The 23,539-nt window shown below is 36.0% G+C and overlaps 1 protein-coding gene across 1 annotated transcript in view; it reads right to left on the minus strand.

Annotated features, from left to right (window-relative positions):
- Positions 1-23,539, minus strand: part of Gucy1a2 (guanylate cyclase 1 soluble subunit alpha 2) — a gene marked incomplete at its 5' end in the record, with an annotated part of 252,172 nt that overhangs the window by 2,399 nt on the left and 226,234 nt on the right. The window contains one exon of the mRNA XM_013355381.2: positions 1,340-1,442. Within this exon, the coding sequence (XP_013210835.2) occupies positions 1,340-1,442 (103 nt within the window). The remainder of the gene's footprint in view (positions 1-1,339; positions 1,443-23,539) is intronic.

A 23,539-nucleotide genomic window follows, 5' to 3' on the forward strand; every position in this document is an offset into this window, starting at 1 on the left:
AGAGAGAGAGAGAGAGAGAGAGAGTTAGACCCATTATTTCTAGTGTTGCTGAGGTGATTTGCTGCTTTGATTGCCTTATAAGCAAAAATGCAGGAGAATACACTTTTTAGAGTCTCAAAGCCATGAAATCCAGGGTTTTTCTTTGTTTTGTGTTCAGGCAATAAAAAACAAATGTCCTGACAGGCCTTTGTCAGTAATGCTGGTTTCAGGGATTTATCTGCGACTGTCAGTCAGTACTCAGAAGGCATTAGTCCAGATGAGAAGGAATTTACTAATACATCATGTCATGAGAATGCTATTTACTAGAGGGCTATTTAAGGTTGCGAACTTCATCTACATTAGTAAGTTATAACCTGAAAATTGCCCAGTATTGCAAAGCAATTTGTTTTAACTAATATGCATTTGGAAATTACAAAAAAAAAAAAAGATCTTTCCCGAATCTTAGTCACAGGTTTATCTGCTACTAGAAAATTCCATTTCCTGTGGACTCCAAGCTACATTAAATAAATCTGAAAGATACGTTCACTTAGCAGACATGTGGTTTCTCAACAGCTGATATCCTTAGATATATATGTTCTTAGTTCAAGCACTAATCTCTCTAAATGAACGAAACTATATTAGATTAGTATGTTAATATTACATAAAATACCAACAATACAACAACACATACTGAATATCTAATCATGTTCATTGAACTGTTATTATCTAGAAGATATATATGTATATATATTTATAAAAATAGGTAATATCCCTAAAATATTTTTGCTGGGTTACAATTCTTCTTGCTTAGAAGTTTAATCACACTGCTATGATATATGTATGAAATGTCTATTTAGGAAAAGATAATTAGAGAATATTCAAAAGTGGTACAAATATATAGGAAGAGATACCTGTATGGGTGACAAGCAAGAAAGCACAGGTACTATTGATTGGTTACTTTTGAAAAGTGGCCTGTAAGTGTAAATAAAATATATATGACCTGAAACATTCATATAGATGAATACATTGTATTTTTTCATCCTAGCATCCAAGTTTTTTTTTTTGTATTGTTTTCTGGGGTTTTTTTGACAGCAGTTATTCACTGTTTCAAGGATTATTGCATGACATTGACACAGAAACTCTACTACATGTTCTTACAGAGCATTGGAAGAGAAGCAATGTCTTCCACCCCTCATTGGGACCCATGTTCTGGGCTTGTGCTTTTTTTGGAGGAGTCTTTGATCCACAGCAGGTCTCAGAGGCTTGTCTCCCGAAGAAACATGGTGCCAATATTGTAGGAAACCTTTTTTACTCTTGTTGAAGACAGAGAAGGCTTTGGTGGCTTTGGACCGGTCCTTACCTCCAGGAAATAGCAGACCCCAGGGATTTCCTTTGGAAAGTTGTCTGGAAGTTCTTCACGGGAACGAGGAATAAATACGAAACTGTCTTCTCGCTTTAATAATCTGAAAAAATGTAAATAAAAAACAATGACATCTTGAAGTTTTCAGGCAAATGGATGGAACAAGGAAAAACATCCTGACTGAGATAACCTAGACCCAAAAAGACAGGCGTGGTATGTATTCACTCATAGTTGGCTATAAACTAAAGGATAACCAACCTACAATCCACAATCACAGAGAAACTAGGCTAAAGGGGGGACCCAAAGAGAGGCACCTATGGAGGACGCAGAAAGGAAAGTAGTTAAGATCTCCTGGGGAAACTGAGAGGAGGGTAGAAGGGAAAGGAAGGGGAATTTGAACATGAGGGATCAAGAAGACTGAGTTGGGAGAGGGACAAGAGGGGGAGAGCAATGAAAAAGATATCTTGATAGAGAGAGTCATTATGGGGTTAAAGAGAAATCTGCTGTTAGAGAAATTCTCAAGAATCTACAAGAATAACCCCAGCTAAGACTCTTAGCAATAGTCGAGAGGGTACCTGAAAGGGCCTTCCCCTATAATCAGATTAGTGACTACCCTAATTGTAATCATAAAACCTACATCCAGTAACTGATGGAAGCAGATGCAGTGACTCACAGTCAAGATCTGGGTTGGGTTCTTGTAGGTCAGTTGAAGAGAGGGAGGAGGGATTATATGAACAATGGAGTCAAGAGCACCGGGGAAAATCACAGAGTCAGCTGACAAGGGCCACTGGGAGGTCAGGTACTATGGACTGCCTGCTGGGCAATTTGCACAGGAACAAATTAGACCCTCTGAATGTGGGTGACAGCTTTGTGACTTGATCTGTTGTGGTCCATGGCAGTCACACCAAGACCTATCCCAGGTGCTTTAATTGGTTTTTGGAGCCAATTTTTCCTTATAGTGGGATACACTGCTTAGCCTTGATAAGGAGTGGCTTGATCCTGTCTCAAGTTGTTGTCCCAGACCTTGTTGGCTCCAAAAAAAGAGGCCTTACCCCATCTGAGAAGTGGATGAGGGAAGGGAAGGAGGGAGCTGGGGGTTGGAAAAAGAGTGGGATGAAGAACTGATTTGGTATGCAAAATGAAAGCAATTTTTTAAAAGAAAAACACACACAAAAAAAGAAAAGAACGTAAAGAATGTGAGTGAAACAGCAGGAGAAATAGGACCAAATGAATAGAAATTCTGAAGTTTAGGAAGCTTATCTCCAGCTATTTTAAAACTAAGACCTTATACCTTTGAATAGACATGACTGACACAAGAATCCAAGTATTAGGAAGTGTTTTCACATGGGACTGATTGCTCCACATTATATCAATACTATAAAAGCCTCCTTATGTTATTTAAAAATATTTCTTCAAATCTAACTTTTTTTCCTAAAGAGCAGTATTTGAAAAATATTTGTTCAAATTTCATTTTACAAATTTTAATTTTTTTTCTAAAGAAAAGCATTTGAAAATGCAAAACATGGCCGGGTGGTGGTGGCGCAAGCCTTTAATCTCAGCACTTGTGAGGCTTTTAAAAGCAGGCGGATCTCTCTGAGTTCAAGACCATCTGGTCTACAAGAGCTAGTTACAGGATAGACCCCAAAGCTACAGAGAAACCCTGTCTCGACCCCCCTTTCCCCCAAAAGAAAAGAAATGCAAAACATGGTGCTTTATTTCAAATGTGTAGGACCTAGTGTTTCTGTTTTTTGAAAATCTGCCTGAAGTCGAGAGTTCTATTTTTATATTTTGAGCTTTCAATAAGATTTGAGAATGTGTCTTGTATGTCTGACACATAAAGTATGCAGCTTTGGCAAATTAATGACTCCAAGTGTCCATGATATTTGGTAACTGATTTTTAGGAAGATAATGATTGCCAATCAAATATCTCCAAATGTATTTCCCAACACACCCAGAGACTTGTTTTCAGAGCAGAAGCACTGCAGGAGATTAATTTTTCATACTTGTTGAATTCTATGAAAAGTTCAGTTTTATAATCATGTCTGAAAACACTATCCAGCTGTTTAATTTAATTAAACAATTCTTTACAAATGGCTTGATATTGTTCAAGTGCCCTTCCCACATTCCTGTGAATACAGTCTAAGCACTTTGGTAAATATAAATAAAAAAGAAACTTAATAATAAGAAAAAACCCTCTACAGTTAATCAAAAGCACACTATAGTGAAACAGAATAAATGTTATTAGAAAACTTGATACCAAAAAAAATTAAAGAAATCTCAGAAGGGAAAAAGGTAAAAAGTGTTCTACAAAGGATTTTGTAGACAAGAGGTTATTTTAAGAGGTGAAGAAGTTAATTCAGTGACTATGGACAATGGGTCTGAAGGTCAGAAACTAGATTGTGAGCCAGATAAATGAGTTTTAGAACATTTGGTAGATAGCATGACAGAATATGGTGGGAATGAGAGTTAGTGCTATGATCATAGATTAGGACACATTTCTGAAACAATAAACAGAGTTTAGATTTTATTTGAAAAATACTATGGCAGTAAAGTCATCACCTTTTCAAAAAGGCTATACAACTTCATAAATCAGGTCAGTGTCACTACAGCTCCAGGATATTATGTAGGAAATGAAAGGAGAGGAATCATTTTTAAATTTCTCTATCAGCTAAAATTATTATCTAAAAGTGACCATCAGCAATACTAATAATTATTACATTGAGAGAAACCTGTTGATATCGTCATGATCCATAGTTGTAGCATTTTGCTGTGAAAGGAAAAAAGAACATTTTGGTTATGCCTTAAAATATAATGCCATGGTTCTATTCATTTGGGAAGTGAGGCTCATTCTAAGTTTTTAAAATTCTGTAAATAGCCTATCATATTTGCTTCATAGGTAAAATAAAGGCAAAGATAAACATATACCTATCTGCTAAGTTTATGGTATGTGGAAGACAGTTCAGAAGTAGTGATTTGCTCAAGGAATAAGCACGGGTAGTGCAGCCTGCTAACTCTGAGTAAAACTCATTTGGACTAAAACTACCAAGACTAACTTGCAAATAATTAAAATAATTCTCCATCACAAAGTAATCAAAGTGAGGTACAGCGTGGTGTCAATAATGACAATCAGAATATTGCTTACTTCCTTTGCATTTACATAGATGTTTACTTATTTCTAAGTTATATCTAATCAATATGTCATAAATAACACATTTTTAAAATCTGTAACTAATTGTCTAGTTTAGCAGTGAATTCCCAAATGATTTTACTAAGCTCAAATGAAGCAGGCATTATTATGTGGTATACCACTCGAGGACATAAATCAGTCTAAACTGGTGTACTACGTGTAACAAAGATGGCCTTTGAACACAGAAAAGTGGGGATACTATGAATAAGCTGATAGAATTAAGAGAAAGAATTAGTCATAGGAACAAAGAAGCAATACCTGCAAATATATGACGTGAGGTATCTGCAATTCAAATAAAATATAAGCATGTATTATGAAAGAGATAAGTATGTAAATGTTAGAATAGTAGAAAACCACAATAAAGTATATTACCATCAAGTGTAACATTTAGCCATAAATTTCATCACTTCAAAATGTCCTTAAAGCCCCAAGTCAACAATTAGGGCTTGGGTCTGCTTCTTTATCTCATCTATAGTTTTCCCATTGTGCTCTTTATGTTTTGCTGTAACGTCTGTTTTCTGACAGTGAAAAACAAAACTGGGTTATCTGTGAAAGTATGTATAAAGTACTGAAAGAAGAGGGCAGGAGCTGCATCAGATACCAGAACTTTTAAGTAATTTATTGCATTTTGTCTGGTAGGTAACTCTTAACAACACTTTGCTCTCTTAACATTTTAAATAAATCTGATAGGGGCTGGAGAGATGGCTCAGTAGTTAAGAGCATTGCCTGCTCTTCCAAAGGTCCTGAGTTCAATTCCCGACAACCACATGGTGGCTCACAACCATCTGTAATGATGTCTGGTGTCCTCTCCTGGCCTGCAGACATACAGACAGAATATTGTATACATAATAAATAAATTAATAAATTAAAAAAATAAATCTGATATACTATGTTAGAAATCATAGAGACAACAGTTTTAGGGGATTTTTTCCTTGTCTAAGTAAACACTTTGGTATCAATAAGTGAACACAATTATAAATTACAAGAACAAAAGCCATGGCACAGAAAGTTCCTGTGATTCCAGCTCCTATGAGAACCAGGGCTTTGAAGGCTTTGAACATTCTAGATGACCTACTGGGACACCTATGGAGGAGGTCAGTGGAAATGTTTCACACAGTGTGCCTGACCATTGTGATTCATGGTATTAAACAAATGATCAAATGTGTGAATGAGAATTAGGATTGTACATTGGTCACTGCAAAACCCTGATCTCTTTTGAAATGCTAAGGCCAGGTGCCTGGAAAGGTTATGAAATACTTTCAACCATCTATTTCTTCAGCACCTCAGTCAGGATTGAAAGGGAAGGTAATACTCTACATAAATATAAACTAATCCCCAGCTGATTTATAGACAAATTGGGATTTTCAAAATTTCACATAGTCAGTACTTGGAAACCACACATTCTTGTTTAGCTGCATATCAACATTACTCATATAAACAAGCTTGTTTTGTTTTGCTTTAAGTTGATTTTTGGAATTTGTTGCTGTTATGGGTCAGGATATGATACCCAGACTGCTCCCTCAGTGCTGCTGAAATGACTCTGATTCTACCTCACTCAGATCTTGCTTTCATGTTCTTTCTTCTAACTGCTCCAAGTTTTATGCTACGTCTTCCTTATATTATCATTTGCAAAATGATTTAAAGCTTATACTGATGTACATGGTCTAAAAGTAATTTACATTTTAATACAAAATACAGATCATAACTTTTAAAAGAAAAATAGAGCCACAATGCAGAATCTTAGGTATCCTATTATTGTGTATACTACATTCTCCAAATTGTAAGAAACATACCTACCTTACAGCCAGAATGTCCATAGAGTGGAGGAAAGAATTTGTTTTTCATCCTTTATGAATTTCCCCCAACTGTATCTTTTATTCATTTGTTAACAAAAAAAGCCATTGTGACTACATCCTGAGTACACAGCTTATAAAGTTTCAAGACTGTAGAATCAAGAAAAGGAGCAACTGCACATTTCTCAAGACTGTAATCTTAGAATCTTCCAGTTTTCTGACCAGTGCGGTCAGCAGAAAGTCAGTCATTGGGTGGTAGTAATTGATTTCTGTGAACCAATACCTGTTTACTTCCTATTATATCATGAAACAAAAGCCAACTTAGAAGGACATTAGGAGGAACTTTGATTTTTATTAAAAATGTCATTCTGTAAAACAGTTACTTCATTGTCTGGCTTGACCTCATGGAGAGAAACATGATCCAGTTCTAAATGGTAATGGAGGCCAGTAAGTACATGGAGATCCCTGGTGTGTAAACTTTTGAAATGTTTGCATGAAGCTTGAAAACCTTTCATTTATTTCAACAAATAGAAAAATCTGTGTAACATACGAGACTAGGAGAAAGAGACATTTCCCAAATGCCTTCCAAAGAAGTAATCAATTTTGTCTATTTACTATGTGGTAGTTAATAGAGAAAATAAAATCTTTAGTGAACTACCAGCTTACTAAAGATTTTAGGGTGAGGTGAATACTAATGATTAAACTGAAGGCCTACACATGTTTAGCAACCTCTGTCATTGAGTTTTTGCCCAAGCCACACATTTTCTGAGTTAGAATCATACTAGGTAGCCAAGAATGTGCTTGAATTTACATTTTTTTCTTTTAGTTGTTCGAGACAGGCTTTCTCTGTAGCTTTGAATTCTGCCCTGAAACTAGCTCTTGTAGACCAGGCTGGCTTCGAACTCACAGAGATCTGCCTGCCTTTGCCTCCTAAGTGGTGGGATTAAAGGTGTGTGCCATCATCACCTGGCTTGAATTTATATCTTTCTAATTCTTCATTTCTACTGATTGGTTTATCAGTCAGCAACATCATGCCTGGCCATAACTGTGGGAGACTTGAAAGTCAAAGTAAAAGGCAGTAGAAGGAGCACAGCTGGCATAGCTGAGAACTAGAAAGAATATATGGACAATGATATTTAGTCTTTAATCGAAATATATCTGCTTCATTCTACCTTCTACTTGATCAGTTAGATTAGATATTAAATCCTTGAATAGTAATTATTCTCCCTTTAATATATTTAACTGTTCAAAAGTCAGATGTTACTTTCTTTATTAATCCAGTAGAGGTGAGCATTCTTCTGGACATTCTCATCTTCATTTTCTGTTTAAGTATTATGGAAATTAATAATTACATGTCTCTACAGAACAGGACTCACTAGTGGGCACTTTTGAAGCTTTTGACATAGCAGGATACACTTTTGGTTTGCAAACTCTTTTGTTTGTTCTTTCATTATTTCTTGACCTTTTTCTCCATGTTTCCCTTTTGTGGGTTTCTGCTTAGTAAGACATTAGACTACATAAATAAATTCTTATTTGTTTTTCTTCCTTTATAATTAATTTCCCATTTGTTAACTGTATTTTTGAAAGATTGCCTACATCACTGCCTAGTGTGAAATTTAACATATCATATTTATTTTCCAGTGTATTATTCTTACATGGTTATTTCATTTTTAGTTATGCTGTATTTTAATATCTTTAAACCTATGAGAATATTAATCATTTTAAACAAAATATTCTTTTATAATATTTGTCCTCTGTATATTACCCATATCCTCTGTTTGATTTTGTTTTTAACAGTATCTCACTATTTCGTCTGATCGCCTTGGCTGGACTGCTCTGTAGACAAGGCTGGTTTTGTAATCTCAGCAGTCTGCTAACTGAATAATAGGATTATAGTTATCACACTTGCCTGAAAATCATCCACTTTTTTAAGTGTTTGGTGAGGTTTTATTATCATATTTTTCTTTAATTTTTCAGGAAATAATTTTTTTCATACAATATATTCTGATCAGAGTTTCCCTTTTCCACAACTCCTCCCGGATGCTTCTCACCTCATCACCCACCCAAGTTGATGTCTTCTTTCTTACAGAGCCTGTACAGGCTCAAGTTAGCTCCCATCCCTAACAATGAAGCTATCTCTGATTGGCATCCTTTTGCAAATGGTAAATTAGTTTTCTTCAGTGGAGTCTCCCTGGGAATATTAGCCACATTTATAGGGTACACCACATGCCCAACAGTAGTTGGCCAATACAAAATTAACTTAATGGTATTTTTGTAGTCTTTTTGTCTTGTATTGCCTAGTTAGGGCATTTTTTTTTTGTCTTACTGGTCTTTTGTCAGGGATCATTGTCCTAAAGATGATAGCAGGGATCATTGTCCTAAGGATGTTTGCAGAGAGCCCCACATCCCAACTATCTTGAGAACTGTTTGTTAATGGAACCACAAAAGGAATGTTTCCGCTTACACCAGGTGTGCTGACTGGGTGACCTTTGATACTCCCAAACCCCCATCCCAAGCCAAGTTCCTCATTCAAGGGCTATATAAGTTGTAACCATTACCCTAATAAACGGAGACCTTGACAATTGAATTCTGCTTGGTCTCCTTCTTTTCTCTCGCCCATGATTCATACAGGTAGAACCTCTTCAGACCCTGAATTTCCATAAGTTTTTATAAACTAGTTTTTATAGTAGTCATTCTTTCTTCCAAGTGTGTATTGGTCCTTTCTTTCAAGTCAAAGCTATTAAAAAATAGTGTTCATGTTTTTTCCTAAGAAATGGTTGAGTGAATAAACCAAGCATTTTCTAAAAACAAATCTCATATAGACAAACTCACTACCTACTTCTCCATAGTGCTTGTGCTTGCTGTAACTCTGTATTTTTACTAGAATTGTACTTCTTTGTAAGTAAATGATTACACTTCAGGAAAATATAAGGATAAGCACAGGTATTTCAAATTAATGATTTACCTCTATATCTTTTCTATAAGGAGTATTTGTGGAGTCATTACTATGACTTCAAGCATTCAGAGACTAGGAGTTAAACAGACACCCTGGTAGATAGACTAGCAAGAGAGACCATGGCTCCATAATAAAGGTGGCTTCTTCCTCACCCTGCTTCTTGTGACAAAATCTTGGCTTTATATATTTCTTTGTTCTATCACCAGCAGGCCTCCTGTTTATGGATTGGTTCAACAAGTTTAAGATCTGCTCAGGACAGGAAGCACAACAGTTCTGGTCTCTTCAACCATAGTAAAATTCTTCAAACTGACCAACAAAAATTAGAGAAGGAAAACCTCTATGAAGACTTTAAAATTCCCAGCCCTAAGGAAGAGACTTTTTTTTTCTTTTCACCTCTCCCCTCTGTAAAGCAGAGGGTCTTTTTTCTCTGTGTCACTGCTGCCAGTGTGTGTTATCTCACCTCTCCCCTCTGTAAAGCAGAGGGTCTTTTTTCTCTGTGTCACTGCTGCCAATGTGTGTTATCTCATCCCAATAAACACCTTTCTTCAACTGTTGACCCTCTCTGTGGTGCTTGAGGTTTCTGTGCTGCCACATGTTGCCCTTGGACATTTTCTCTACCTTTTATTTTTTAATTGACAAACAACAACCACAACAACAAACTCAATCTAGTCACATAGAGTGTATCACTATGTCTTAGAGTTTCATGGAAGAATGAAAATTTTTAAAACATAAATTTTAAAAGGAAAAGGGTATCCTTAAGTTTCTAAGTGTTCTGAAAACCCCCAAATTTTCCTATTTAATTTTTTTCTACTTGAGTGGAAGAGAAAAAATTGTACTCTATATTTTCCTTTGTGCTTCACAATTCCAAGACCCTATGCAGTTTAAAGATATGTCCAAAGACACTTTAATTATCAAGTCAGCTAGACAGCCTGAAATCCTTTGAAACAAAATGATTCCTTTTCTGGAAATAACTTTCTTGCCCACACAAAGAAAGTAAAAATCTAGCTTACCTTAAGATAAAGCATAGGAAACATATTATAGGTTTAAAAATAGTTACTAGCATGCTTAATTGTTTGGGGGAGCTGTTAAAAGATTACGAATTAGTGAGTTCTAAATCTCAGGCTTACTCATGTGCAAGTTAAAAAATAAAAAATATTCTTCCTAGGTATCCACTGAAAACTATAAAACAGGGATCTTGAGTCATTAATGTGACCTATACCTCGTTTTTCTCTATTGCCAGAGGTGAGTTCTGGGGTAACAGGTTTGAATCCAGAGTCTAGTTGGCATACCTGATGTGGAGAACATATAGCCTGCCATACTCCACATTAGTGGCAACACCAATGCCTCTCCTATTAGAATTCTGAATGTAAAATAGTTAAGAATTTCTAACCCATTGCTTTCTTAGGATATTGCCATTTAAAAACTTAAACAGTTCATATTTTTATCTGCAGCAAATGCAGAGAAATTTTAAATGCAAAACACTCATTTAAAAGTTTTACACAAAGCAAAATTGAAAACTGGGACAAGATAGCTTATCAGCCTTTGGAAATAAAATGATTGTCTTACGTTTTTTCATTTTTCTGAACAAATATCTGTTTTTAAACAAGTGTATCATCAAACTAGGTGTCTTTATTAAAGGACAGGAAATGGATGAACTGAAGAAAATTACAAAATTTTAATTTTGAAAATACCCCCCTTCATTTGGTATTTTTCAATTTTGGGTCAGAATTGACTTAGATAATTAAATAATCTTCACATTCTCTAGTCAACATGATATAGAGTCTAGATTTTTAAAAAGCACAAAAAATGCAGAACTAAGAAAGCAAAGAAAGTAAATCATCCTGAGAATATATGTGGAGGTAAAAAATAAATAAATCTAAAGGGCACTTAAAGATCTAAATTAATTTCTTTCATTTTGAAAAATGTCCCTTACAAAATTTTCTAACTTGTTTCTCAGAAATAATAATTTGAGGGAAAAATGTTTAGCAAAAAGGCAAACATGAGATATGAGAAATTGTGCACCAGCTCTGAAAATTTCATCTCATATATTCTAGTGTCTTCTAGCACCAACACAAGTGAAAATCAGCTAATTGTGCTAATTAAGTCACTCATGGCTCTCAATTAGAAGGAAAACTAGAGAACGAGTACAAGAGAGGGAGAGAGATTTCATTTTACTTTATTTCAGAGCTTATTTGTACGTCTAACATTAGTGAATCTTGGGAACTTATATACTTTAAAGGGTGCTGCATAAAGCAACAGACATGTTGGCATTACACCTGCAGATCTGATGAGTTCTTGATGTCTCTGAGAAAAATAACTTTGCCAAACATAAAAACTGACTTCAGAGTGGCTCCCCTTTAAAATGGGTAACAATGTACCAGTCTCTAAGTTTAACCAGAAATACTAAAAACAAAAGGATTTGGCAGCACACAAAGTGTTACCATGATCCCACATAGTTATCAAAAGAAAAGGTACAATTTAGACTGCCTTCAATGATAAACTCTCCAAAAATGTTATACTTCATTAGAAGTTAAAATATGCATTTATACAATATGAAATATAGCTAGACTACTTTTGGAAAGATCTGCTTAATATGATATAGTACCAACAATCCTGTAAAGTGTTATATAAAATCTTGTTACTTATTTTAAGAGATAGTTTGCAGAAATAAAAGAAAATGAGAAATATAAAAATACAGACACTTGATTTTATGCTAAGATTTGAAATAAGAACTTTAAGAGAGAAAATAATTTCTAACATATTACTACAGATAATGTCAAAAGATACAGTTTTCCAGGCCCATTCCTAGTGTTGAACATGTAATACAGCCCTGCCAGTCAACTTGTTCACCTTTATTTTATTCCCACTTCTATTATAAGTGCTCATAACTTCAGGTCTGGAACAATTTGAACACCTTCCTGTAGTAGATCATTGTCCCCGACAATCCTTACCTACTACCTGTGCAAAACTGCTTGATGATTTTATGTTTCCAAGTTCAAAAACCTTCTGCACATTTCTGGTATTATACAATCTTATAACAATAAATGTTCGATCTTTTAAGAATACATTTAATTTTAAATATTAGACTTATGGAGGAGTTGGTAAAATTATATAGAGCGTTCACCTATATTTTTATTGTTTTTTTCTTATAGAACAGTCAACTAAACTAATAATTAATGTTAAATTTTATTAAGCAAATAGCTATAAAGACTCAACTGTCACTATAGTACTCCACAAACTACAAGTCCCACTCTGCCACCAAACCCTCCTATGTCTCCTGCAACCTCGGTGGAACTCTGAAACACAGTCTGCTACTACAATGAGAGAACCAAGAGAGAGGACCAGGAGAGGAACTCTGAAGCACAAACTGTGACTGCACAGAGTGAACCAAGAGAGAGCAATCCAAGAGAGTAGACCAATAAAGCAGGCTAAGAGAGAGGGCAAAGAGAGACCACAATGGCTCTCTGAGACATAGACAGTGACAGTACAGAGCAGATCAAGAACAGTTTCCAAAAACACAGACAGCCACTGCAAGGTTTGGAGCAAGAGGCAAGATGGGTAGGTTATAAAGCAAAAATTTGTCCAAGAACCTAAAAAGCAACAAGGTAACACCAGAACCCAGTGGCCATACAACAAGAATACTTGATCATGCTAACCCAGAAGAAGCAGAAGAAAGTGATTTTAAATGTAACTTTATAAAGATGATAAAGACCTTTAAAGAAAAAGTAAAATTCCCTTAAGGAAATGGAGGAAAAGATAATTAAAAATTGGAATAAAGAAAGAACATTACAAGCTGCAAAAGAAAAAGGTAAAGTAACATATCAAGGTAGATCTATCAGAATTTCACCTAACTTCTCAAAGGAAACTATAAAAGCCAGAAGATCCTGGGTAAATCTTCTGCTGACACGAATAGACCAAAAATGCAAGCCCAGACTACTATTTCCAAAAAAGTTTTCAATCACTGTCAATGGAGAAAATAAGATATTTCATAACAATACCAGATTTAAACAACACCTATCCACAAATCTAGGCCTAAAAAAGTACTAAAAGGAAAACTCCAACCCAAGGAAGATAACTGTACTCACAAAAACACAGCCAACAAATAACCTCACAACAGTGAAATCTACAGAAGGGAAACACACAAACACTATCACCAAAAAATAACAGGAATTAAAAATCACTGGTTGTTCATATCTCTTAATACCAATGGACTCAATTCACCTGTATAAAGACACAGGCTAAAAGGTTGGATACAAAAGCAAGACCCAGCCTTCTGCTGTATACAAGAAACATGCCTCAGTCTCAAAGACAGAGATTACCTCAGAGTAAAGGGTTGGGAAAAGATTTTTCAATCAAATGGGCCTAAGAAACAAGTAGATGTAGCTAGCCTAATATCCTAACATTTAACAAAATAGACTTCAAACTAAAATCAATTATAAGAGATGGAGGACACTTTGTACCATATAAGATTGAGTCTCAATCCTGAATATCTATGCCCCAAATACAAGAGCAACCACATATGTAAAGGAAATAGTACTAAAGTTTAAATCTCATATCAAAACCCACACACTAATAGCAGGAAACTGCAACACCCCACAATCTCCAATGGACAGGTCAACCAGACAAAAACTTAACAGAGAAATAAGAGAACTAACATATATCATGACCCAAAAGGACTTAACAACCTATGGAACATTCCACTCAAACACAAAAGGATATATCTTTGGCTTCTCAGCACCTCAAGGAACCTTCTCTAAAACTGACCACATGCTCAGTAATAAAGCAAATCTCAACAGATAGAAAAAAAATTGGTCTAACACCTTGTATCTTATCAAATAATCATGATTTAAAATTAGAATTTAACAACAACACTAATTGCAGAAAGGGTCAAAACTCTTGAAAATTGAACAGTGCTCTATCGAACCAACCCTGGGTCAAGGAAGAAATAAAGAAATAAAAGACTTCATAGAATTCAATGGAAATGAAGGCACAATGTGTCAAAACTTATGAGACACTATGAAAGCACTGCTAACAGAAAAGTTCATATTACTAAATTCCTACATAAAGAAAGTTGTGAGAGCACACAATAGTGACTAACAGCACTACTAAAACAAAAAGAAACAGACTCACACAGGAGTAGTAGAATCAGGAAATAATAAACTGGAGGACCAAAATCAATAAAATAGGGGAAAATAATACAAAGAATCAATGCAACAAAGACCTGATTCTTTGAGAAAATCAACAAGATAGACAAACCTTTATCCAAATTAACCAAAAGGCAGAGAAAGAATACCCAAATTAACAAAATCAAATATTAAAAGAGCGACATAACAACAGATACTGAGAAGTTCCAGAGAATTATTGTCATACCACTAAACCCTATACTGCACAAAATTGAAAAATGTAAAAGAAATGGATAGTTTTCTGGATAGGTATCACATATCAAAATTGAATCAAGACCAGGTAAATAATTTAAATAGGCCTATAGCCTGCAAGGAAGTAGAAGCAGTTATCAAAAACCTACCAAACAAAAAAGCCCAAGGCCAGACAGTTTCAGAGCAGAATTTTACCAGAACATCAAAAAAGAGCTAATATCTGTACTTCTCAAAGTGTTCCAAATAAAAGAAACAGAAGGAACATTGCCAAACTCTTTTTATGAGGCTACAGTTACCCTGACATTAAAAACACACAAAGACTCAACTGAGAAAAAGAATTACAAACCAATCTCACTCATGAACATAGATGCAAAAATATTCAACAAAATACTGGCAAACCAAATACAAAAGCACATCAAAAAATTCATTCACCATGATCAAGTTGGTTTCATCCCAGAGATGCAGGGATGAAAATCTATGAATGTAATCCACCATATAAGTAATAAGCTGAAAAAAACATGTGATCATCTCATTAGATGCTGAAAAAGAATTTGACAAAATCCAACACTCCCTCATGATAAAGGTCTTGGAGAGATCAGGTATACAAGGAGCATATCTAAACATAATAAAAGTGTAGAAGGAGACTGCTTGTTGGTCCCAGCCACTTAGCCCCAAAATAATCACACAGACCCTGTATTAATTAAATCACTCCTTGGTCCATTAGCTCTAACTTCTTATTGCCTAACTCTTACATATTAATTTAACATATCAATTAATCTGTGTATCACCACATGGCTGTGGCTTACCAACTAATGTTCTGCCTGGCTCCAGTGGGGCTACATGGCTTCTCTGATTCATTTTGTCTTTCTCACAGCATTCAGTCCAGTTCTCCCCACCTAGCTCTGCTCCTCCCTGCCCTACTCTGCTAAAGCAGTTCTTTATTCATTAACAGTAATCACAGAATACAGAGGGAAATCCCACATCACCCCCCTTTACTGTTTAAATTAAAAGGAAGGTTTTACCTTTTACATAGTAAAATTACATATAACAAAGGTATCAAGCAAAAATTACAGTTATACTATTTATATTTATTTTATAATAACTAAGGAAAATGATAACTATAAATATCTATCTATTCTTCAACTCCATCAAAGATTCCAGAATGATGCAATATTACATAAGTAAACAATAAGTTTATTGTAAGCAACTTACAAAACTCTAGAATTGACAGAGACATCTCACTGCCTGGAGAGTCACCCAGATTCTTCTGTACCATTGGGGCATCCCTCTTCAGCCTACAGGCCTTTAGTTTCCAGCAGACTTTTCCATGAAGCAGGAAATTTCAAAGGCAGTTCTGCCTATATTGACAGCTTGTCAGTCACTTTTTCTGTGTTCTGCAGAATGTCTGGCAAACACTTTTATGAAGCTGGAATCCCAAAGGATAATCTCACCTTTAAGCAAGTTCATCAGTCATTGATCTGTGGGTCCTGCAAGTCCAGCTTATCAAACAGTCCAGGCAAGAGCACTTTCTTGCCCAAATGGCTAACCAACTCAATAAGGAGTCTCTTTGACGCCCATCTTCCTCTTGAAGTAATTGGTGCTTCTAGGAACAGATGTGTCTCATTATCATAAAAAGTCCTAACTTCTTAAAACACTTTAACTGCCATATTCTGTAGCCTTTAAAAGATTTGAAGAATACCCATCCTTCTGAAATACATCTATTAACCTATATTTCTTAATTTTACATTTATTTACTGATTGATATTTATTGAACTCTACATTATTTCTCTGCTCCCCTCCCTGCCTCTCCCCTCTGCCATTCATTCCTTCCCCCAAAGTCCCCATGCTCCCATTTTAGTCAGGAGATCTTGTCTTTTTATACTTTCTACTTCCCAAGTAGATTATATCTATGTAAGTCTCTCTTAGTGTCCGCATTGTTGTCTAAGTTCTCTGGGATTTTGGTTTGTAGGCTGGCTTTCCTTGCTTTATGTTTAAAAACCACCTATGAGTGAGTACATGTGATAATTGTCTTTCTGTGTCTGGGTTACCTCACACAAAATATTTTTTTTCTGGTTCCATTCATTTTCCTGCAAAATTCAAGCTGTCATTATTTTTTCTGCTGTGTAGTACTCCATTGTGTAAATGTACCATATTTTTCTTATTCATTCTTCAATCAAGGGACATTTAGGTTGTTTCCAGGTTCTGGCTATGACAAACAAAGCTGCTATGAACATAGTTAAGCACATGTCCTTGTGGCACGATTGAGCATCCTTTTGATATATACTCAAAAGTGGTTTTATTGGGTCTTGAGGAAGGTTGTTTCCTAATTTTCTGAGAAATCACCACACTGACTTCCAAAGGGGTTGTACCAGCTTGCATTCCCACCAGCAATGCAGAAGTGTTCCCTTTCCCCCACAGCCTCTCCAGCATAAGTTGTCATCAATGTTTTTGATCTTGGTCATTCTTACAGGTGTACAGTGAAATCTCAGAGTTGTTTTGATTTACATTTCTCTGATGACGAAGGATATTGAACATTTCCTTAAGCATCTTTTAGCCATTTTAGATTCCTCCTTTGAGAGTTCTCTGTTTAGGTCTGTACTCCATGTTTTTACTGGATTATGTGATCTTTTGGTGTCCAATTTCTTGAGTTCTTTGTATATTTTGGAGATCAGACCTCTGTCTGATAAGGGGTTAGTGAAGATTTTTTCCCACTTTGTAGGCTTTCGTTTTGTCTTGTTGACCATGCCCTTTGCTTTACAGAAGCTTTTCAGTTTCAGGAGGTACCATTTATTAATTGTTTCTCTCAGTATCTGTGTTGCTGGGGTTATATTTAGAAAGTGCTTCCCTGTGCCAATGTGTTCAAATGTACTACCCACTTTCTCTTCTATAAGGTTCAATGTGGCTTGCTTTATGTTGAGGTCTTTGATTCATTTAGACTTGAGTTTTGTACATGGTGATAGATATGGGTGTATTTTCATTTTTCTACATGTTGATATCCAGTTATGCCAGCACCACTTGTTAAATAAGCTTTCTGATGGAGGAAGGTCATTGGTTAATTAAATAAAGAAGCTGCTTGCCCTGATAGGTTAAAACAGGAGGGAGGAGTAAACAGAGCAGAATGCTGGGAGGAAGAGGAAGTGAGGTCAGACTCCACAGCTCTGCTCTCGGGAGCAGATGCCTCAGAGAGACGCCATGCTCCCCGCTCCTGGGAAGATACACTCCCGGTAAGACCAGTGCTCACTAAGACCGGTGCTCACAGATTATTAGAGATGGGTTGATCGGGATATCAGAATTAGCCAGTAAGGGCTAGAGCTAAAGGGCCAAGCGGTGATTAAATGAACACAGTGTCCGTGTAATTATTTCGGGTAGAGCTAGCCATGTGGGCGGCCGGGTGCCGGGACGCAGCCCCCGCTCTAATTTCTACAGCTTTCCTTTTTCCATTTGATATTTTTTGCTTCTTTATCAAATATCAGGTGTTCGAAGATGTGTGGGTCTTCTATTCGGTTCCATTGGTCCTCTCATCTGTTCTTATACCAAACCAGGTTGTTTTCAGTACTGTATATCTATAGTAGAGTTTGAAGTCAGGGATTGTGATGCCTTCTGAAGTTCTTTTATTGCCCAAGATTGTTTTGGCTATCCTGGTTTTTTTTTAAGCTGCACAACACCATACCTTAATAAATATCACAAATACACATACCCGGTATAACAAAACTGACCTTAAACTTAAATTTGTACCAATAAGCCAAGATCCATACCCATGCAAATCTCTATAGAATATCACACTTTAAATATAAGCACACATTTATAAACAATATTTGGGACTGCAAGCATACATTCTTCAAAATTCTTCCTGCTGTTTATTGGGCAACGTATTTGGGGGGGTATTCATAGCAATTTTTCAGGGAATCTTAGTCCATCAAATCATATTAGCAATCTACAGGTTCTCATCCTCTGTGGGAAAAAAAGAAGAACCTCTTTTCCAACGCAACATATCCTTAGACTCAAATTTTGAATTCAAAATACATTTGATATATGTGTGTGTGTGTGTGTGTGTGTGTGTGTGTGTGTGTGTTGGTTTAGCTTAGAAGTCCCTAAAATCAAATGTCTTTCTGCAGTCAAAAAATTCATAAATAATGTAATAATATACATAATTCAGACTCTCTGTGAATTTTCCATTTTTATGTGGCTTGTTCTTAATCTATTACTTTTTCTACAAGTTTAATATTTATTTTATTATCTTTACTTATTTAATCTATGACTGTCTGTACTATGTCTCTTTAAAGACTTTGTTTTATTTTTTACAAAACTATTTACTTCTTTTTATAACACTCCACTCTTTTTCTTCTCTCTCTCAAACCTACATACATTTATCCAACACTGTGACCAAATTAGAGGTGTTTTTTTGTCTGAATCTTTCCTATTGTGTATCTGTAATTCTTTACTGTCTAGAAGCAGTTCTCATAGACATTGAACAAATAATATCAAACTTCTCATGAAAACCCAAAACAATCCTGTACAATAAAGGAACTTCTGGAGGTATCATCATCTCTGACATCACATACTATTATAGAGCTATAGTAATGAAAACAGCTTAGTATTGGCAGAAAATCTGACAGGTTGACCAATGGAATCAAATCGAAGACTCAGATATTAATCCATACACGTGTGAAGACCTGATTTTTGACAAAGAAGCAAAAATTATACAATGGGAAAAAGAAATCATCTTTAACAAATGGCATTGACAAAATTAGATGTTAACATGTAGAAGAATGAATTGTATTAAAATACAAATGCAATATCATCGCACAATAGAAATCAGGACAAAGGACCAACTGTGGAGCATGTTGGTCTCTAGCACCACTGGCTCTTCTCAGTTCTTCTCACTCAGCTCCCTACCCTAAATTTCTCCAGCTCTTGTGGTTTTCCTTTCCCCTTCTCATTTTTATGTAATCCTGCCATTTTATCCATGTGCTTCCTTGGCACTCTTATGGTCGCCAGTCTTACACTCCTCTCTCTTGTCATTCTCTCTTGGTCTGCTTGTTCCCCTCTTTCTTGCTTCTCTTTTGCCCCCGTCTTGCTCTCTCTCTTGGTCCTCTTCTCTTAGTCTCTTCCACACACTCACACACTTTGTCTTCTTTCATGGCCATATTCAGTCTGCTGCTCATGTTTAGTCTACTACTTTCTCTCATTGCCCTAGACTCTTTCAGATGCCCCTAGCTGTATTATCCCTTATATCTAAAAATAAAAGCTTTCCCCTCAGTCATACCTTTGAGTGCTCATGTCCTAAATATATACTAAATCATTTGATTTGGTGAATTATCTAGGTTTATAAATGAATAAGACAGTTAATAATGCCAGGGATTTTGTGTGTGTGTGAGAGTGTGTGTGTGTGTGTATGTGTTCCAAGACAGGGTTTCTCTGTGTAGCTTTGGAACCTGTCCTGAACTTTATCTTAAGCCAAGTTGGCCTCAAACTCACAAAGATCCACCTTTTTCCACCTTCCAAGCACTGGGATTAAAGGCGTTTGCTGCCACCACCACCTGGCCTTATTTTGTCATTCTATTATTTAATCTGTCCGTACTTGTTTGTAAATATTTTCTGAATCCTTGAACCTGCTGAAAATGGTAGTAAGGTTATATAAAAGAAATTCCAGGAAAATGAACTCATGCATATACACTGACAATGCTTTAGGAAGCTCCAAAATATACCAGCCAAAACTCACTGGGACACCACTCTGGTAATTCTTCAGCTCTAATCATGGTTCCTTCCCTATGTTCTGACTTAGATCTGTAAGGCACATTTTATTTGAATTTTTTTTTTTACACAACCATTAACTGTTTTAAACTTACTTTGCTATTTGGCCTTTTGAACTATTGCACAGCACTCAATTTAGTTCTGATATTGCAAAATATGAGAACTTGATGAAGGAGTAAGATGGTATACTCTTAATGGAAAAAGGCACGCAACAATGTGTGAATGTCTGTCATGTTCCAAGTAACTGGAGCTTGAACATCATGGTACATCCTAATGACAATTTTTGAAATAGTTACTCATTTTAAAATTTAGAAAACTTGGTCCAAACAAATTTGCCTCCTAAGCTTTGCAGAGACATCAAATTTTATAGACAAAATGCTAACTGAGGCATTTAGCTATGAGCTTTATAAGTAAACTCTGACTTCTCTGATCTAGTCTACAGAGTTGTTGGGGAAGAAGTTTGATTTTAACAGAAATAAAAGGTGTTTCACACTGGAGAAAAAAGTAGGCACTCTAAGAAACCTAGGTGTTAATTATAAAATGAGAAAAAACAAATACGTATGGGACCAAAGAGGTAAGTGAACAGCCACATAGCTGGTTGCCCCACTCTCTAGGACCTTCACAGTGGGACAAAACCCAGGAGCCCTTGCCCAACTCCCTTGGCCTTTATAGCCAGTCAGCAAGGAGATTTTCTGTGGCTAGGCTACCCCACAACCCATCCAGCCACCATCAAAACTACTAGCTGCACCCTGCCCCCAAACCCACCTATTTGTTTGCAATCTCTGTGGAACTCTGAAATACAGCTTGCTCCAATAGTAAGGGGACCTAAGAGCCAGCAGGGAGTTCCCTGTGACTAGGATCTCCCAAAACCAAACCCATCCAAGTTACTAATCACATCCTGCCTAAGAGCTAAAAGCTTCCTATAATACTGATGGGACCAAGAGCATGCTACAAACACTGAGGGGATTAGGAGAGAGCACCAAGAGAGCAAACCAGGAGCAAAGACCAAGGGAGCAGGTGTATTAAGACCTCAGAAGCTTTCAGGGAAGTCCTAGAAAAACTCCCAAATACTCAGCAAGGATTGGCCCAAGACGCCAAAACACTGTAAACCTTATTTGAAGGAAGAGATGGGTATATGCCAATGCAAGAATTCCTCCAACAACCTAAAAAGCAACACATTAGCACCAGAACCCAGCAGACACAAAACAGGAAGACTTGTTCATTCTAACCCAGAAGAAGTAGAACTAAATGACTTTAAACATAATTTTATGAAAATTATGGGGACCTTTAAAGAGGAAGTGAAAAACTCTCTTAAAGAAATGGAAGAGAAAACAAACAAAAAATGGAAGAAATTAATAAATCTCTCAAAGAACCCCCCCCAAAAAAAACAAAAAAAAACAATCAAAAAGGTAAAGGAAACAGTTCAAGATTTGAAGACTGAAATAGAGCTAATAAAAAAAACCCACACAAACCAAGGAAATTTTGGATATGGAGAATCTGGGTAAATGAACAGGAACTAGAAAGATGAGTATAACCAACAGAATACAAGAGATCAAAGAAAGAATCTAAGGTACTGAGAAATAAAATCGTTGGTCAAAGAAAACTTTAATTCCAACAAATTCTTAACACAAAACATTCAGGAAATCTGGGACAGCATGAAAAGACCAAACCTAAGAATAATTGGGGTAGAAGAAGGGAAAGAACTCCAGCTCAAAGGCACAGAAAATATATTCAACAAAATTATAGAAGAAATCTTTCCCAACCTGAAGAACCATATCCCTATGAGGTACAAGAATCCTACAAAACATCAAATAAACTGGATCAAAAACAAATCCCCTCGCCATGTAATAATCAAAACACAAAACATACAGAATAAAGAAAGAATACTGAAAAAAATAAAAAAAGAATACTGAGAGCTACAAAGGAAAAAAGTCAAGTAACATATAAAGGGAAACCTATCAGAATTACACCTAACTTCTCAATGGAAACCATGAAAGCCGGAAGGTCCTGGATAGATGTGCTGCAGACACCAAGAGACCATGGATACAAGCCCAGACTACTATACCCAGCAAAGCTTTCATTCACATCACAAAAATTTCATCACTTTTCCATCGATGGAATAAACAAGATATTCCAGGACAAAAACAGATTTAAACAATGCATACCCATATACCCAGTCTTACAGAAAGTACTAGAAGGAAAACCTCAACCCAAGGAAGTTAACTACACCCACAAAAATGCAGACATCTGATAACCCCCAACCAGCATAACACAAAGAAGGGAACACACACAAACTACTACCAGAAAATAACCAGAGTTAAAAACCACTGGTCATTAATATTGCTTAATATCAATGGACTCAATTCACCTATAAAAAGACACAGGTTAAAAGAATGGATGAGTTTAAATATCACTATTTGATAAAAATGAGATCATCAAATAAGGACAAATTTAAGACTCAATAATTCTTTTGTCAGTGCTAAAACTAAAGTAAAATGCTGTAGGCACAGAGGAAATGATCCTGAGCATTCATGCAACATGAGGACTTACCAATGTCAAAGAAAATGAGATTGTAAGTGAAAGTTCTGCTTCTGGCTTCTAACAGTTTATCCCTTTCTACACTGATTTCAATATTAAAAATCTGATACTTTTTGAAAAGGAAACTTTAGCAAATGAAATTCTCATCTCATATGAAATATAAAACAGTTTATTATTTTATTTTTTTATTTTATTTTATTTTTTCAAGAAACTTCTTCTCTGTGTAGCTCAGGGTATCCTGGGGCTCACTCTGTAGACCAGGCTGGCCTCAAACTCAGAGGTGTGGCTGCCTCTGCCTATGGAGTACTGGGATTAAAGACATGCACCACCATCTCCTGGCTACAGTTTAACTTTTTGAAAGGTTACAGAAGCAATACCATTAGGAGTACAAGCTCTAAGAAGTAGAAAGTAGAAAACAAAACTGTTCTTTTAAGGGGAAACACATTCTTATAATATAAAAATCAGGGAAGCACATATCTTAATTAAGGGAGCCATCGTAGGGTTGGGAAGAGACGTGGACCTAGAGGGGCTTCCAGGTGCCTAAGGAGAGGTCCCCAGTTAGTTCCTGGGGCAGCTGAAGATAGGGAACCTGAAATG

Source organism: Microtus ochrogaster, unplaced genomic scaffold, assembly GCF_000317375.1.
Source record: "Microtus ochrogaster isolate Prairie Vole_2 unplaced genomic scaffold, MicOch1.0 UNK122, whole genome shotgun sequence".
Lineage (NCBI taxonomy): Eukaryota > Metazoa > Chordata > Mammalia > Rodentia > Cricetidae > Microtus > Microtus ochrogaster.